This window comes from Ascaphus truei, chromosome 1 (assembly GCF_040206685.1).
Source record: "Ascaphus truei isolate aAscTru1 chromosome 1, aAscTru1.hap1, whole genome shotgun sequence".
Classification (NCBI taxonomy): Eukaryota; Metazoa; Chordata; class Amphibia; order Anura; family Ascaphidae; genus Ascaphus; species Ascaphus truei.
In genome coordinates, this window is record NC_134483.1 from 43003349 (window position 1) to 43021566 (window position 18218).

The 18218-nt window shown below is 39.1% G+C and overlaps 1 protein-coding gene across 2 annotated transcripts in view; it reads left to right on the forward strand.

Annotated features, from left to right (window-relative positions):
- The first annotated feature begins 592 nt into the window (after positions 1-592).
- Positions 593-18218, forward strand: part of ONECUT2 (one cut homeobox 2) — a 72279-nt gene continuing 54653 nt past the window's right edge. For both annotated transcript variants that reach the window (XM_075586975.1, XM_075586983.1), the window contains exon 1: positions 593-1977. In XM_075586975.1, coding sequence (XP_075443090.1) covers positions 834-1977 — 1144 coding nt within the window. In that variant the 5' untranslated portion in view covers positions 593-833. The remainder of the gene's footprint in view (positions 1978-18218) is intronic.

Below are 18218 nucleotides of genomic sequence, written 5' to 3' on the forward strand. Positions count from 1 at the left end.
TGTTCAACACTATTTCACATCAATTAAATCCCCATCTGAGAACAGGCTCAAAAGTAAACGTACTACAAAAACACACGGTCTATTTTAATAGGTGCATTTCAACAAATTAATGTTTGCCTTAAACACAATGTTGAACATAACCCCTGCATTTTTGTTAAATTATTATTTTAATTATTATGATCACTTTCCTATAGGAAAGGGGGACTCCAATACCTCCCCAAATATGATCCTTCCAGATTATATGTACCAATGTTCTCCCCTCCCCCTATTTCTTTTATGTACCCCCTACCCTTATTCCTGAAAAATGATCAATAAAAGCTTAAGTAATAAAAAAAATTTAAAAAAAATAAAAGAAAGGGGGACACTGCCTCTTTAACTAGTCTTCCCTTTGCACTGGAGAAATGTGGAGGTGAAGCTCTACCAACCTTGAAATGCCGAAGCCCCGCCTCCTCGTGTGTGGGATTGGGCACAGACAAGCTCCGGGGGGAGCGCCCAATCAACCAATCGGAGGAAGCCGCTGGTCCGGCCCAAGCACAGCGCACGCTCCCCGCAGCAGGTTAGGCTGCGCCTTCAGCAAACCTCATTCTGGACAGCTCCGGGCTGAGCCTGACAAGCAGAAGACGCGAGAGGAGGAGAAGGGCTAGGACATGGCGAGGAGCGGCGCGGGCCCGGCTGAGAGAGCTCGGTAACCAGCACACACACACTCTCCCCCCCTGCCCCCCACACTCACCCAGACCCCCCACAAGCAACCGAGAGGCCTTAACAGACCCCCACACACCCGCCCCCCCCCCCCACACTCATTTACCCCCATGTACAAGACACCCATGGACTGAATGAAGTCCGCCTACAACGCCTTTAGATGCCTAACCAAAGATCTGGATGCCTGCGCCATGAACCAGGAGATGACAATGGACAGCATTGGGGGTCTGCATGGTGGGACCAGCCATGACCATGACCTGATGGTCAACCACCATAGCCCCCACCACCACCGGGGTGGCGGGGGCGGCGCGGGACCGCTGAGGATCCACCACCACCAGGACCTGGCCTCGCCATCTTCCCGGTCCGCCATGGTGTCCAGCATGGCTTCCATCCTGGACGGGGCTGGGGATTACCGGCCGGAGCTGTCCATCCCTCTCCACCACGCCATGAGCATGCCCTGCGACTCGTCGCCCCCCGGGATGGGCATGAGCAGCACCTACACCACTTTGACGCCACTCCAGCCCCTGCCACCCATCTCCACCGTGGCTGACAAATTCCATCACCACCACCCACATCACCACCATCACCACCACCACCAGCGCCTGTCTGGCAATGTCAGTGGGAGCTTCACCCTCATGAGGGATGAGAGGGGGCTGCCAGCCATGAACAACCTCTACAGCCCCTACAAGGATATGACAGGGATGGGTCAGAACCTGTCCCCCTTGGCAGGCACCCCGTTGGGGAATGGGTTGGGATCCATCCACAACACGCAGCAGAGCCTCCATAACTATGGACCTCCTGGCCACGACAAAATGCTCAGTCCAAACTTTGATGCCCACTCTGCCATGCTGGCAAGGGGGGATCAGCACCTCTCCAGGGGTCTTGGCACCCCTCCTGGGGCCATGATGTCCCACATTAACGGAATGCATCACCCTGGTCACCCTGGACATGCTCAATCTCACGGGCCCATGTTGGCCTCCAGCCGGGAAAGGCCGCCCTCCTCCTCCTCGGGATCTCAGCTCAACAACTCGGGCCAGTTGGAAGAGATCAACACCAAAGAAGTGGCACAAAGGATCACTGCGGAGCTGAAGCGATACAGCATTCCCCAGGCGATCTTTGCCCAGAGAGTGCTGTGCCGCTCACAGGGAACTCTTTCAGACCTTCTAAGAAACCCCAAACCTTGGAGTAAACTGAAATCTGGCAGGGAGACCTTCAGGCGGATGTGGAAATGGCTGCAAGAGCCTGAGTTCCAGAGAATGTCAGCACTGAGGCTTGCAGGTGAGTTATTGCTGGACAATGGCAGTGTCCTTGACATACATGGGCTTTTTCCTGACCAAATCCAATGTGTATAATGTGAGTCAGACTACATTGGTTTTCTATGTTGTGAAATGTTCATGCTCTACGTGTAAGAGGTATTCCTGCACTGAGATGCACATGAAATAATGGCCTTGGCTGATGTCAAATGTATCATATAGGGGCATACACTTGCCTTGCGTTGACAGCAAATGTCATGCTTAAATGTAATATGTTTTCATCTTTTTTTCGGTTTACCACATTCTTTTGCCATTCCACTTCAGGATGATTATTACTATGTAGTATACAAGGCAGTATTACATTGCCATTGTAAAACAACAGCCCCTGTAAACGGCTTCAGCTTTGTGAAATACAATTTTTTCACAAAGACATACTACTGTGTCACGGTGTTTATGCAATGTATTAGTACATGTATGGCATTGATATCATTGGGGACTGTATTCTGGATTTCTGCAAATAGAAAAGTAAATTATATACAAACCGTGTGTGTGCTGTTAAATTACCGTTGCACTTCTATACCTTTGTAATAGACCATATATGTTTCTTTGTACTGGAAAACAGAACCGGTTTGCAGAAACCTGAAAAATCCCAGAGCAAACAATTGATTTTCGGATACAGTAGATTGTTCCTTTTATTGTGAACTGATGTGCCTCCTCTAGCGGTCAGAACAGGAACTACACCTGTCTATTGTTCTGGGGTTGCATGGATAGTACTATAGAAAAATGAAAGGAATGTGCAAAATAAATTTCCATTTCCTGATATACACGTTAGTATGTGCAGTTATATGTTAGTAAGTATTACATAGTACTACAGTATAAGTATAATTAATACCAATTATAAGCATACAGGGCAGTTACAATAGGGATTCTGGATGTATTTTGAAGACACATGGAAATTATGTATATACCTCGAATATAAATATACCTTTAACATCCTAGTCTTCAAATAAAATATGTTGTGGATAATTTGGGGAGGAAAAGTAAAATGCAACATCTAGATTAATTGTTTGATCAATGAATTAACGCTTTAACACAATAGATGTCACGGCTTTAATATTGTCATTATTGCACAATGTCACAGCCCAAACGTTAACATTAAAGTCAGGGACTGCGACATACAATCGTTTCCCTAACATGCACACATTTACACACTCGCCCTCGCAATGTACCATCAGCCTCAATTGTCTCCATCTGATCAAATCATTATTTTATAGTATTGATTATTGATTGGATTAAAAAAAAGCACCGTTTAAATCATTATGTGTAGCTCGCCATTTTAACTGGGTTTCCCATATTTACAATTCAGACAGGGATTTCACTATGTCACTTTATTAAAAAAAAATGTAAGAATTTAGGTTTTAACGATGCAGTGCCTATATTGTGGGGGACACATTTATTTAACAATACCATTTACACAAGGTACTGTGTACAGGCTTTGTGTTGCTTGCAGCGCCTTGCGTCTGCTCTTGCATACAGATAGGGGCCAGGCACACTTTCTAGCTATGCAATTTGAACATACAATACAGAATAGCTTTCCTTTTTGCACTTAATTATTGGCCTATGAGGGAAAGCCCTTCAATTGCAAGGGGAAACTAAATTACTGTATTCTGGTCACGTATAAAGTCATCGCAGTATTGGGACTACTATTTGCTTTTGATTTTAAGCATTTGGGGTAAATCGAACTTTTTGGGGGGGAGCCAAAATACTACATGAAAATTGCGATTTTACATACTGGCAATGTTTCAACCAGTGGTTGAATGTTTACAGAACTAATTCTTAGAATTAGAAGTACAGTGTTAGTTGGGACAGTGACATCAAAGGGTGAACACAGCTCCCATGCTGTGATCATGCAGTGGCTACATATACATGTATTCAGGTGAGACACATACTCTCTATTCGAGTTATTGTTTGATAAAGGCATGTTACCGTTTTCCATGGTCATTAATGCAGAAGGGGTGATTATTATTAATATTATTAATGTTGTTAGATTTGATTTGTATGGCACCAACATTTCCCACAGCGCAGTACAATGTAGGAGGGAGGACTGTAACATTGTATGACAACAGAGTACATGTATGTGAAGACAAACTGAGACAATAGGAAGGAGGTCTGCCCCAATAGCTTACACTCTAGAAGGAGGGGAGTGGAGACACGAGTGTGTGAGCTTCTTAGCAGGGGGTTGGCTATAAGCAAATTACTTTCATTACTTTCATATAGTGTATGGAAATATCCAGGGAAGTGGGGACTGGGTGAGTAAGGTGTATATGTGCTGAGTGTATAGCTACAGGGAATGGAGAAAAATATATCCAGGGAAGTGGCGACTGGGTGAGTACGGTATTATATGTGCTGAGTGTATAGCTACAGGGAATGGAGAAAAGGAGAGTAGAAGCCATCTCTATGAATTATTGATAGGAATCTCTCCACGACCCAGAATTGGAGAGAGCAGCGTCACTTTGCTTTGGGTTAAACAGGCACAAACCTGGAGTCTGGGGTTTCCATATCAAACCCTCCACTGTAAGTCTCCCAAGCTTTGAGACTCTTTCAAGGTGAAAGAGGTTTAGAGGCTGAGTTGTCTTGTGCATTTATTTTGCATTTCTTTTGTTCTGTCCCTATGTGTGGCAGCTAGAATGAGTCTAAGGTCCCCAAAACAACCTTTTTTTTTTTATTCTTCCATCTGGAGTATATAGATAGCATGCATATTTTCTATGCACGTATTAATACACAGAAAGTGATATGCATTTTCATAACAATGTATGTGTGTATATGTATATATATATACATATATATGCCCATGGATTTTTCTTATGCAGGGGCTATTTTTGTACTGCATTTCTCCCCTCAAATCCTTTACTACTAGTTTGTATTTGCCAATATATTTTGACTGCGTTGTTATTGATTATTCTTAGTGTGATCTGTTGAATATCTAGTTCATTATCGAGTCATCTACAAGCTGCCATGATATTACGATGCATCTTGTTTCTTCACTTCTGGATTTATTTTGATGGTGTCCATACAAACACTGAACCTACAATGTCCTGTTAGTGGATTTGCAGTGCAATGTCCTGTTAGTGGATTTGCAGTACAATGTCCTGTTAGTGGATTTGCAGTACAATGTCCTGTTAGTGGATTTGCAGTACAATGTCCTGTGAGTGGATTTGCAGTGCAATGTCCTGTGAATGGATTTGCAGTGCAATGTCCTGTTAGTGGATTTGCAGTGCAATGTCCTGTTAGTGGATTTGCAGTACAATGTCCTGTGAGTGGATTTGCAGTGCAATGTCCTGTTAGTGGATTTGCAGTGCAATGTCCTGTGAGTGGATTTGCAGTGCAATGTCCTGTTAGTGGATTTGCAGTACAATGTTCTGTTAGTGGATTTGCAGTACAATGTCCTGTGAGTGGATTTGCAGTGCAATGTCCTGTTAGTGGATTTGCAGTACAATGTCCTGTGAGTGTATTTGCAGTACAATGTCCTGTGAGTGGATTTGCAGTGCAATGTCCTGTGAGTGGATTTGCAGTGCAATGTCCTGTGAATGGATTTGCAGTACAATGTCCTGTTAGTGGATTTGCAGTACAATGTCCTGTGAGTGGATTTGCAGTGCAATGTCCTGTTAGTGGATTTGCAGTACAGTGTCCTGTTAGTGGATTTGCAGTGCAATGTCCTGTGAGTGGATTTGCAGTGCAATGTCCTGTTAGTGGATTTGCAGTACAATGTCCTGTGAGTGGATTTGCAGTGCAATGTCCTGTTAGTGGATTTGCAGTACAATGTCCTGTGAGTGGATTTGCAGTACAATGTCCTGTTAGTGGATTTGCAGTACAATGTCCTGTGAGTGGATTTGCAGTGCAATGTCCTGTGAGTGGATTTGCAGTGCAATGTCCTGTTAGTGGATTTGCAGTACAATGTCCTGTGAGTGGATTTGCAGTGCAATGTCCTGTGAGTGGATTTGCAGTGCAATGTCCTGTTAGTGGATTTGCAGTGCAATGTCCTGTGAGTGGATTTGCAGTGCAATGTCCTGTTAGTGGATTTGCAGTACAATGTCCTGTTAGTGGATTTGCAGTGCAATGTCCTGTGAGTGGATTTGCAGTGCAATGTCCTGTGAGTGGATTTGCAGTGCAATGTCCTGTGAGTGGATTTGCAGTGCAATGTCCTGTGAGTGGATTTGCAGTTCAATGTCCTGTTAGTGGCACAATCTACTCAACCTAAAATGTAAGGACTAAAACCTCATTGCTCTCAATGAAAGCCCCTCCTTGTCAACCCATTCAAGTCCCACCGCATCCCCAAAAGGACATTGTGTAAGTGTCTAGTTTAAGTTATGTGTGGTGTATATTACTTGTATTTAATTAACAGCAGTTTATCCTATTAATGTGTATTTCACAAGATTATGCACATAACACCAGAATGTGTAAATGTTCTGCTCCTGCTGCAATGCATGAGATTGAGCCATTATATACAACGTCAAGAACCAATTCAATTTCCTTTGCGATAAATATAACACCTCCCAAATTAACTTCCCAGGATTCAGGCAATAAATGGACTGAGATTGTGATTATGTATAAATATAGGCAGGAATAAATGTGTGTTTACCACATGTAGAATTGACTTAAATGTCATTATTAATCATACAGGCTTATAAGATTTTATTTTTTTGTATTAAATACCGTACCACAAATCACAAATGAAAACTGAATTTAGCGCAGCAAAGCCACAGTAATCTGATTTAGCCTCACAATAGAATAAATAATAGATTCACATGGATAAAACCCGTACTGTTTTGTGCAGGAAAAGTTAGCTATGTCTAATACTTCTACAGCAGCATTTGTAGATAACTAAAATATTTCTGCGTGGTTGAGGGATTGCATAAATAATTGAGCGACTCATCACTTGTCCCTACCATTTCAATTCCCATATGAATCAATAACACCTTCCTAATATGCATTAATAGTGGGTCTTTGAGAGCACAGGCAATATAGAGAAGGGACCCCCCCCCCCCCCCCTCACCCCTCCCACCCTCAAAAAAAAAACCAGCCTAACCATAGCAATGATATCCATGGGATCCCAGGTATGTCCAAATACCTTCCCTATTTAAGATTCCCCATCATGCGTTCATGTCACACACGTGTATATTTTAGCAAATCGATCCTGATGATGTTTGGAAGATTAAAAGAGCATTAATGCTGCTTAACAATAACATAACCGTGTGGACCCAGATTCAATTGATCTGGAAACTGATCTGACTTGTTTCCAGTAAAGAGAAGGAGCTTGGGCTTCCCAGCAGACTGCTCACCATCACCTCCCCTGTCTCTCCCCTCCCCCCCATTATATAGCTCTCTCCTGTTCTCTTTTCTGTCCCAGGGCATCTTGTATTCTCCTTCCCTAAAACGTTGAATAAGCAGATTACTGGAGATAATGGCTACAACGGGGCACTTTCTCCCTCTCCCCACCATTCACGGTTGCTCTTGGCCAGTAACACACAGAACTGCTACACATGACCCAGGGGGTGTGGGTGAAAGAACACACAGCCCTATGCTCGTTTCCACTTGCTCCATTGTAGACGAATATTCGCATGTTGGTAAACCTTGGCAAGACGAATGTTATCATTAGTAGGAGGATACATCGCAGTTATAACACACATTGATGATCCCACGTAAGACAGTGTGTAAGAAAGAAATTGTGTTTTTTCAGAGCCTTGTTTGTTTGTTTGTTTGTTTTTTACCATAAGGTGATTTATTTGATGAATAGGTCATTAAAAAGCAACGAATTTCGACTGGCAAAATTCTGATAAAAATGTCATGAATTGTATGTAGTAAGTTTCATTTTAGCTGATTTACTGGTGAATTGAATGAACTTCCAAATTAAAATTTTTATATATATATATATATATATATATATATATATATAGATAAGAGAGAGAGAGAGAGAGAGAGGAGAGAGAGAGAGAGAGAGAGAGATCTATCTATCTATCTATATATAAATATATATATAATATATATATATATATATATATATATATATATATATATATATATATATATATATATATATATATATATATATATATATATATATATATATATATATATATATATATATATATATATATATATATATATATATAGAAGACAGTGCACCGAGAAGTATAATAATAAATGTGTTATAAATAATGTGTTAGTGATATGATTACAGTGTATTAGGTCTGTCTCCAATAATGAGCCTGAAAGAAAGGTGTCTGTATATCTATACTGACTTGTAAAATACACTGTAAAATACACGGCTTAACTAATGTTTTTTTAAATCCTAAAACAGTGGCTTTGTTTGTGTTGTTCTGGAAGTAAATGTTGTACCTAGGGGAAACTTTCTGTAACATATTACCCACCGTGGGACTCCTGTCCTGCGGGATACATTGCTGCAGTCCATATATCTAACCCAGCGCCTGCCAGCCGTGTTAGGGGCAAAACATTGATTGCTAAGGTAACCCAACTCATGATGTGCTTTATGGTTGTATTTGTTGTTATTATTATTTATTCAGCACAGATTGTACAGAGATTGAACAATACAGATAAACAATTATAGTCATTCTTTACATCTGCAATACGCGTTTGACGTCATCCTAATCTTTGCTGACCCTCTCTGGCACTGAAGGAGTTAACACATTGAGGAGCTGTGTGCTATCTCATCGATTCACTTGTACATGCAACACTAATGTGACTAGGATCCGGAATATTCCCTGCCATGTGTGTAACACGTGATACATGTAATAGGAATATATATCAATTGTAATATGTATTGTACATGAATGTATGGTAACTGAATGTATTATACATGAATGTATGGTAAATTAATGTATTGTACATTAATGTATGGTAAATAAATGTATTATCTATGAATGTATGGTAAATGAATGTATGGTAAATAAATGTATTATACATGAATGTATGGTAACTGAATGTATTATAAATGAATATATGGTAAATAAATGTATGGTAAATTAATGTATTGTACATTAATGTATGGTAAATAAATGTATTATCTATGAATGTATGGTAAATAAATGTATTATACATGAATGTATGGTAACTGAATGTATTATAAATTAATATATGGTAAATTAATGTATTGTACATTAATGTATTATACATGAATGTATGGTAAATACATGTATTATCTATAAATGTATGGTAAATACATGTATTATCTATAAATGTATGGTAAATGAATGTATGGTAAATACATGTATGGTAAATACATGTATTATAAATTAATATATGGTAAATGAATGACATGCAATTTTCTATCCCTGTTGGTTAACATAGTGTATACAGATCTAATGGATGAATATATATTTACCGTGTGCAGACCTAATACATACACTACTGCAGTGTGGATTCTGATTTTTACAAGATTGCAGTGTTTTGTTGTCATATATTAATATATTGTGGGTGCTCTGATTGGTTACTGACTTTCATTTCCAGTTAACCCACTTCAGTGCCAAAGGAACGGCAACGCATCGCTTAGCACTCAATGAGTTAGGTTATCTAAAAAAATGAGAAATTAATTGTGCTTGATCTTTTTGTGGGATCACACACACACACACACACACACACACACACACACACACACACACACACACACACACACACACACACACACACACACACACACACACACACACACACACACACACACACACACACACACACACACACACATGCCTGCGATTTGTTTCTCAATTTGTGCTATTGGTGTTTATGTTGTTAAATGCAAATAGCAACATTCATCATTGTATTGTATCATTCATATTATGACACAAAATTAATTTTGCTCCTATAAAAAATACGTGTACTTTTATTTTTTTTTATTTTTTTCGGGCAGAGTGATTTGCAGAGTGATTTGCACTGTAACATTGAAAAATAGTCCGCACATATACACACACTCACGTGTGTGTGTGTCTGTTTTATTTCAATATGTGATAAAGGTAAACATAGCTAAACAAAAAAAAAAATACAAACATGGATACACACTTTTTTAATACGGGATCCAGGTAAATTGCTCTCACACACACACACACACACACACACCACACACACACACACACACACACACACACACACACACACACCACACACACACACACACACACACACACACACACACACACACACACACACACACACACACACACACACACACACACGCACCGCTTTACTTAATTGCGGACATATGCTGTATACGATGTTTCTAGTAATGTATGCATTATTGTTATTTGTTGTAGTAGCATTATATGTATGTATGTGTGTATATATATATGTGTGTGTGTGTGTGTGTGTCGGTGTGTGGTGTTAGCTCATGGTAAAAGCTGACTTTGTGTAGGTTATGCAGACAAACCTGTAAGAGAATTTAAACAGGGCTGGACTTTGTCTTTCCTAATCAAATATAGATATTTTCTCCTCGGAGAGAAATACAGACTAATAGTGAGGCGTTGTGTTGTCTTCCTGGTGAGTTTGCTGGCAACGCTAACACTGGGGAGCAACATGCAGAATTAGCAAATAAAGCAACTTCGTTCCTATTGTATCTAGTATTCATTGTCCCCTTCCCTTACCCGGGAGGATTCATTAGCACACTATCCACAACACGCACACTTTGCACCCCACGGTAATGCGTGCAGTGATGGGGTGTCACCTCATTGTTAAGGTAATGGTCTTTGAAGTGGGAGATCTGAGCTCCTTTCCCTAGTTCATCATACCATACACAATCCTACCGTGAAGCCCTGTAGGCAGAATGAGCAGCATTGTAGGGATTAATTAGCCAGTGCCTGTTACCAGCAGCACAGGTTATCTTTCCCGAGCCAAATATCCTGGGATTTTCGCTTGCACGCTCCTTGGGGCAGTTATTCGCGTGTTATTCGCGTGTTATTCCGTGGCATCTCTGCTTAAAGTGAATAGCATCTGATGGTTACAACACCAACACCCTGTAGTGCAGGGGGTGGCCAACTCCAGTACTCAAGGGCCACCACCAACAGGTCAGATTTTTAAGGCTATCCCTGCTTCAGCACAGGTGGCTCAATTCGTGTGCTGAAGCAGGGGTATCCTTTAAATCGGACCTGCTGGTGGTCCTTGTGGTGTGGGGTTGGCCACCCCCTGCTGTAGCGCACCCAAAGCCCTTGGATGCATTATGAAAGTGTACAAGAGGCTGTGAGCAGCATGAGTTGTGGTGGGAATGTGAGGGCTGGGCTGTTGCAAAGTCTGGTGTAAACACACATCCATTGATTTGCATTTGTCAAAGAGGAAAGTTAAACCAGTGAAAAGAAACCCGTTACTGTTTTATGCAGGGCCAGGGAAGCCTTCCCTATTGATCCCATTGATCCATTCTTTCCCTTTCACAAAACCACATACAGTAGTTAAAGACCCCTTTTGCTCAATAGCTTTTACCTTTTCATGCTATAGCTCGTCTTCCCTTTAACTGTTGGGATACCGGAGTGTACTGGAGATGAGCTTTCATTCAAAGGGCCACAGCAGCGGTGAGGGTGGTATAGAAAGTGTTTGCCAGTGAGATGTATACATTCTAAGATCAGAAAAGGCTCCACATTTTGTAATAAAGTTGCATGTTTCATTATTTGATGCCGAAGAAAACAATAAAAAAAAAAAACAGTGCAGTATAGATAGACACATATATTGTTGTGTGTTTCTTGATAGTGGCACTTTGCTTCCTTATTTGTTAAAAAAAAACAACAACAATGTAAACTTTATTTATGTATTATTATACTTTTTAAATTATTATTATTATTATTAATAATAATAAATTAAATACTCACCTTTGAAGCAAATTTGACTTTGAATTGTTGACAGCATGATGAATTAACAATACTATATATATTTCCAACACTAATAGACGTATTACTTCTTGTCCAGACATTGCACTTAGCTATAGGAAACACCCTCAGGACTTTGTAGATTTTATGATGCAAGTTATCTCAGATCGGCTGTAACTCAGATCTTTTTGGTGGAATATAAATATGAATCACCCTTAGGTGAGATGTGAGTTTATTTATTCTACGGAGTTCAAGGGGCAAAGTTCCTCTTGTTCGGTTTGTTTGACATGTGCACAGAGTTAAGTTCTGATGATGACACTCATCCATGTGGCTCACACTCCTTCATTATATATTAAGGCTACTTAATCTGCTAATGACAGTTTTATTTACACACGTTGCTCATGGAATATTCCTTTGATGGCTCAACAAACAATACCAATCCAATACTAGCCCACTGTAAAAAACTGCATATCTGGCTACATTTCATCCCTGTTCTATGCAGAAGTACTTCCTTTACTTTGTATTGTCATCTTTTGAATTAGGGTGGCTGATAGCTCTATTTCATATTCATTTGGTTAATGATATTAGTACTTTTAAAGCTTTTTTTAAGGACTCATAGGGGGTTACTTTACTGGAACTAAGGGTAACATAGTCATAAAAAAAAAATCTAATGGAAAGGAATGACATTATTTGTTTATTTTCTTTAGCATCAGCATTACCTCCTATGTATTTGGCACCATTTAATCGCACCGGTAGCGTTTATGTCAAATACATGGAACTTGAGTCTCTGTATTAAGATCTTGAAGCTGTGCATTTTTATATGGAGTTATGAATATTCTGCAACAATGTAAGAGCATTTCTAATCTTTGTACCTTCGCCTATGTAAAAGGTGTAAACATCAACAGTCCAGGCAGACCTTTCTGCCATATAAACAGTGTATAATAATGTAATTATTCATATTGGACAATATAGGGCTCAAAATACCTTGATACAATTTGACTCCAAAAAATTCCAGGTTCGAATGTCATTATTTGTACAAATTAATTACAAACAATGCTGATTTTTAAAAAAAGAGTTTCAGTCAGCAAAGAAAGCAAATACCACTGAAAGAAATATAATTATTTTTCTTTGATAAATCTTGTGTTTTGATTTGCTCGTATAGTTCTCTCTCTCTCTCTCTCTCTCTCTCTCTCTCTCTCTCTCTCTCTCTCTCTCTCTCTCTCTCTCTCTCTCTCTCTCTCTCTCTCTCTCTCTCTCTCTCTCTCTCTCTCTCTCTCTCTCTCTCTCTCTCTCTCTCTCTCTCTCATCAGTTTGTGCCAGCTCTGACCAATTCCTCCTTTTTCTAATAACTGTACCCACATTGGTTATTTAATCAAGTAGGTGTAAAACCAAGGTATTTATTCGGAATATCTAACAAGGTATGTGCTTGGTTGTCAATGCATTTCTCTTGAGGTACAAATCCCATCAAATCGTTTGGAGCGTTAATATTCAAAGGTCACCAGTAGCCACACTGTACAAATAAAGACTGTTCAGTGCAAGGGCGAATGACACTACACCTAATCACACACATTTATGCTGTGTCCACCGAAAAGATTGCATCAATTATTTACATTTCCTCAGTGCTGATTCACATTGGGGACGAGGGAAGGGATTAAGCTTGTTTGGACATGAAATACATTCATTAGCAATTTGTAGGGGAGAAAGTACATAATCTCGTTGGTGATTATGTAGTACCTAATTCATATCATACATTGCTGAAAGAAATTAATCTGCAGAAATGTCTTTGCTTTGGAGTATTGCTGTCAGAGTATCAATGTATCAAGGGATATGCCAAGAGGAGTAAAAGATCTATTTGAGAATAGCAATTGGTTTGCTTGGAACTGCTTTTTTTTAGGATCTGATGCAATGGCAGTGGACGTTTGACAACAGCACCACCTACCGGCTGTAATTATAACTGTGCACTGTTCTTTTGCATTATTCTCCTTTAACAAATGAAAACGTGAAACATTTGTTTTTTTAAATAAATCAGTTCTGTACTATTCGATAATAGTGACTATTTTTTTAATTTCAACGCTTAATGCATTTTTAATGAGTTTAAAGCATTCTTTGATTTCTATAGCGGGGTTTAGCCCACCTACCAAGCAGTGCAAGATCTTTGCAACACTTTCCTATTTGTGATAATTTTTTGCCAATATTCCCAGCAGTTTAAGATGTAAACTTTACCAATAGATAATGTTACCTTAATAATATCAGGATACATTGTAGCTGGTGAGTTACACTGACCGAAGGATTATGTTAGGCACACAATCAGGATTTTTACAGATTTATAACAGGAGCACCAAACGATTGCCAGCGTAGTTAAGAATGTAGAATTATAGATTGCCACATTCTTTACATATACAAATAAGAAAAAAAGACAGACAAAAAGGGGGGAAGTAGTATTAGTTCTTTAATTCCAGAAGACTAGAAAAAAAACATTCCATTTGTTTAATTTGGAGTATGGGTATGGAGGTTATTTATCAAAGTCTCCCGTCTATAACAACGGTAAAAGTGTTGTTATAAAAGAGCATCAGAGTCAGCAAAGAAAACAAATACCACTAAAAGAAGTATCATTGTTTTTCTTTAATAAATCTGGTGTTTTGTTTTGCTTGTATAGTCCAAGTTTTATACCTGGGACTTTCATGCGTAACCCCAATAGCGTCCTGGATATTTGTTAGGAGTTTCGTTCATTGCTATTAAAAAAAAAAAGTCTGCCTGCTTCAAAACGGTGGGATATTGGGGCAACCCTCTCCCCAACAACCAAATATTAGTGAAATAAAGAAAAACACAATGTACTGTATTTCACTTGGATTCCTTTTCTTTGTCTGGACACTGTCTCTAGGCACCAGTTTTGAAGCTGGGAGACTTGAGTAAATCCGCCCTGTGTCTGTGAATTTTGCTTGTGGCCTAACCATGTTAAAACAGAAAGACAAACATAATGGGAAAGAAATATATTATTTGCAAAGAAAGTGAATATTTTCCATAGCATGGAAACCCTGATCCCATTTATACAGTACATGTTCGATTTGCTTTATTGTAGCAGAGCAGCAAGGTCGGATTTCCCTTCAAGCTACATGGGAGATTTCAGCACCACGGACAGTTACAGCTGAGTGGGCTGCAGGCTGCTTATGCAAGCACAGATGATTCTGCTATTCTGGCGTTAAATAATGCTTCTTTTTTTTTCTCCAGCTTCCCCTCATATTGAAAATACTGAAATATTCTCACTGGTTTAAGCATTTCAGCCCCAGGGGGAAATGAGGGGGAAATGCCCTCCTTCAGTATTTCAACCTTCAGCAATCCTATGCTGGGGAGGACGTGTGCAGCATTGCAGCATTTCCAGTGCTAAAACACTTGAATGATATTGTAACTCAATGTTATTATGGAAAACAAACAATGTGTACTACATTTCTGGTTATATCAGGCTACAAATGCAAAGGTTATAATTACAATTTAAGCCTCTTTTTTTTTTTTACTAGATATATACTTTTTTTTTATAAATAACCCACAATATAACATCCTGTTAGTATAAATACTTATACTAATAACAATCTATTAGCTGAGTTTCCACTTTGTGCAAAGCAGCTAAAATTCACAGACTCGTCATACTGCTAGTTCTGAAAGCCATATAGTTGAGTCGTGTAGAACAATATATTGGGTTTAATTAGTATGATTCAGGGGTCTCTAACTCAGTCCTCAAGGGCCACCAACAGGCCAGCTTTTATGGATATCCCTGCTTCAGCACAGGTGCCTCAATCAGTGGCTCAGTTGAAGAATGCATCACCTGTGCAGGGATATTCATAAAACCTGGTCTGTTGGTGGCCCTTGAGGACTCAGTTTGAGACCCCTGGTATACACACCTTTGTACTCCTTTCCTAATGTTACTTTTATGTTTGAAGTGTTTATTCCTATTATGTTATGTGTCTTACTGCTGTAAAGCACGATATATATATATATATATATATATATATATATATATATATATATATATATATATATATAAAATTTCATGTAACAATGGTTTTTCAGACAAAAGGTGACACATTGTGTGCTCATTTCCCAGAATCCCTTGCTGCAGTGGAAGCAGTGTATGCTGGGGATAATGGTGAAAGGCAGGGTTGCAGACCTGCCTAAGACATTTGAATGTGCTCATAAGTGACCTATACATATACATATATATATATATATATATACATATATATATATATATATATATATGTATATAATCAAAAAATAAATAGATGATACCGTTCTGTGGCTAACGAAATGCTTTTATTTGTGCGAGCTTTCGAGATACACTGATCTCTTCTTCCGGCGATGTTACAATGAATGAAGCAAAAGGTATACTTAAAAACAGTGTCTCTTGGAATGTTATCTGTGCTGTTCTTCCCCCGGTGTGGATGTTTTTTATGGCTAGAGGTGTCAAAAGGTTACTGAAAGCAAGTGAAGAAAGAGTGTGTATGTGTATCAGTGTGAATAAAAATGAATGGAGAGCCCACAGTATATACAGTGCTTTACACAAGGTGTGTGTGGAGTGGGAGTGGATATAAATGGTGTGGGTGGGTGTGGAAATGTGAGAGTTTGTAGCACAACTAAAAGTGTGTGTGGATACTTAGTGGTCCCTATTGGTGTGTAGGGATGGAAGAACAAGGAGTATTAGTATGTGTGAGAGACAGCTGTGTGTGCATACATATAGCACAGTATGTACAGACATGGCCTTTAGCGCTCATGGGACGAGAGTTCACTAGTGTCAGTAATGACTCATAAAATATCACACTGATACAACTACACACTCTTTCTTCACAATAAAAGCATTTCGTTAGCCACAGAACGGTATCATCTATTTATTTTTTGATTATTGAAGCTCGGCTAACACGGTACTGATACCTCTACCTGAATGAATATATATATATATATGCATATATAGTGCTGTATGCTGGGTGATAATGGGGAAAGGCGGGGTTGCAGACCTGCCTAAGACATGCAGATGAGCACACAGCTATATTTGCATATATATATATATATATATATATATATATATATATATATATATAGTTTTTTTCCCCAGAATCCTTTGCTGCAGTGGATAATGGTGAAAGGCAGGGTTGCAGACCTGTCTAAGACATGTGAATGTGCTTACAAGTAATATTTTAATTTGATAAAGATATGCATACATATATTCTGTATATGATTAGTGTTAACATGTTTGATGTACTATACTTGTGGGGAAATAATGTGGGACACTTGTCCGACTCCTAATAACAACTCCTATCTGGCAGTAAAACAAACGCCTATCTGGTAGTAAAACGCGGTCCCATTTATATACTGACAGACAAAAATCTGCATGTTATGTACTATGTATTACTCCTAATTATTGCAGCAACGAGGACCAAACGTAATAAAGCACACCCCTCATCTGCATAAAGTTACGAAACTGTCAGTGTCAAGGGAGACAAAGGTCACACTTTGGTCTAGACAATTGAGAGGAATGTTGGACATATGCTAGCTAAGTTTTGCATTATTTTTGTATTTTTCCACTTTTAACAGTTATAAATAGCACACTTATTACCAGGCAATAAACAAATGAATTTGATTATTCTTATTGCCTTTTCTCTTTTTACCCTTTAAAAGTTATGCTACAATTTTCTTATTCTGTGGCCAATAAGTGCTAATAAAACTTCTAAGGAACTTGCGGAAATCTAACACAAAATTATTGAAAAATCCTTATTAACGTATACTTTTCCTCAGGAGTCAACATCTTTGATTTGTGATTTTGTGACATGGGATGGGTGAAGTGCATTGAGATTCTTATAGCTTACTATTCTCCTGGGACCCCCAATAATGACCCCGATGAAGGCACTTAGAGGCCGAAACATTGGTCTTTGCTATGTAAAATAAATAAATGTTATTTTGCATCAAATATTCAACTTGGGGTGCCTAGGGATTCATCAACATTTATCTATATGTGAGAGGTGGCTTTCTTGTCTTCTCTGGGGCACCTCTTTCTATTATTTTTCGTTTTGATAATGGTACCTTGTCTTGTTTTTGCACCACCCATATCTAGCCATCCTTATTCTTCAACTGACGTTCACACATAAGGAAAGGAACAGGTTTGTGATGTTCCTGAAGAAGTATAAGACAAAGGGATTAGTAATGAATCTCAATACACTTCGGTTCCTGATGCTTCCAGAAGGACGAATTACTTCACAAATCAAAACATTTTCTGGACTCAGTTGAGCTAAATAAAGATATCTTAATCATTGTGTTATATATTTCATTTTGCCCAGCACCTGGGGTATAAGCATGCTTTGGAGTATACACTTGAAATCAGCATTTTGCCTAAGAAACAAACATGAAGTCATGACATAAC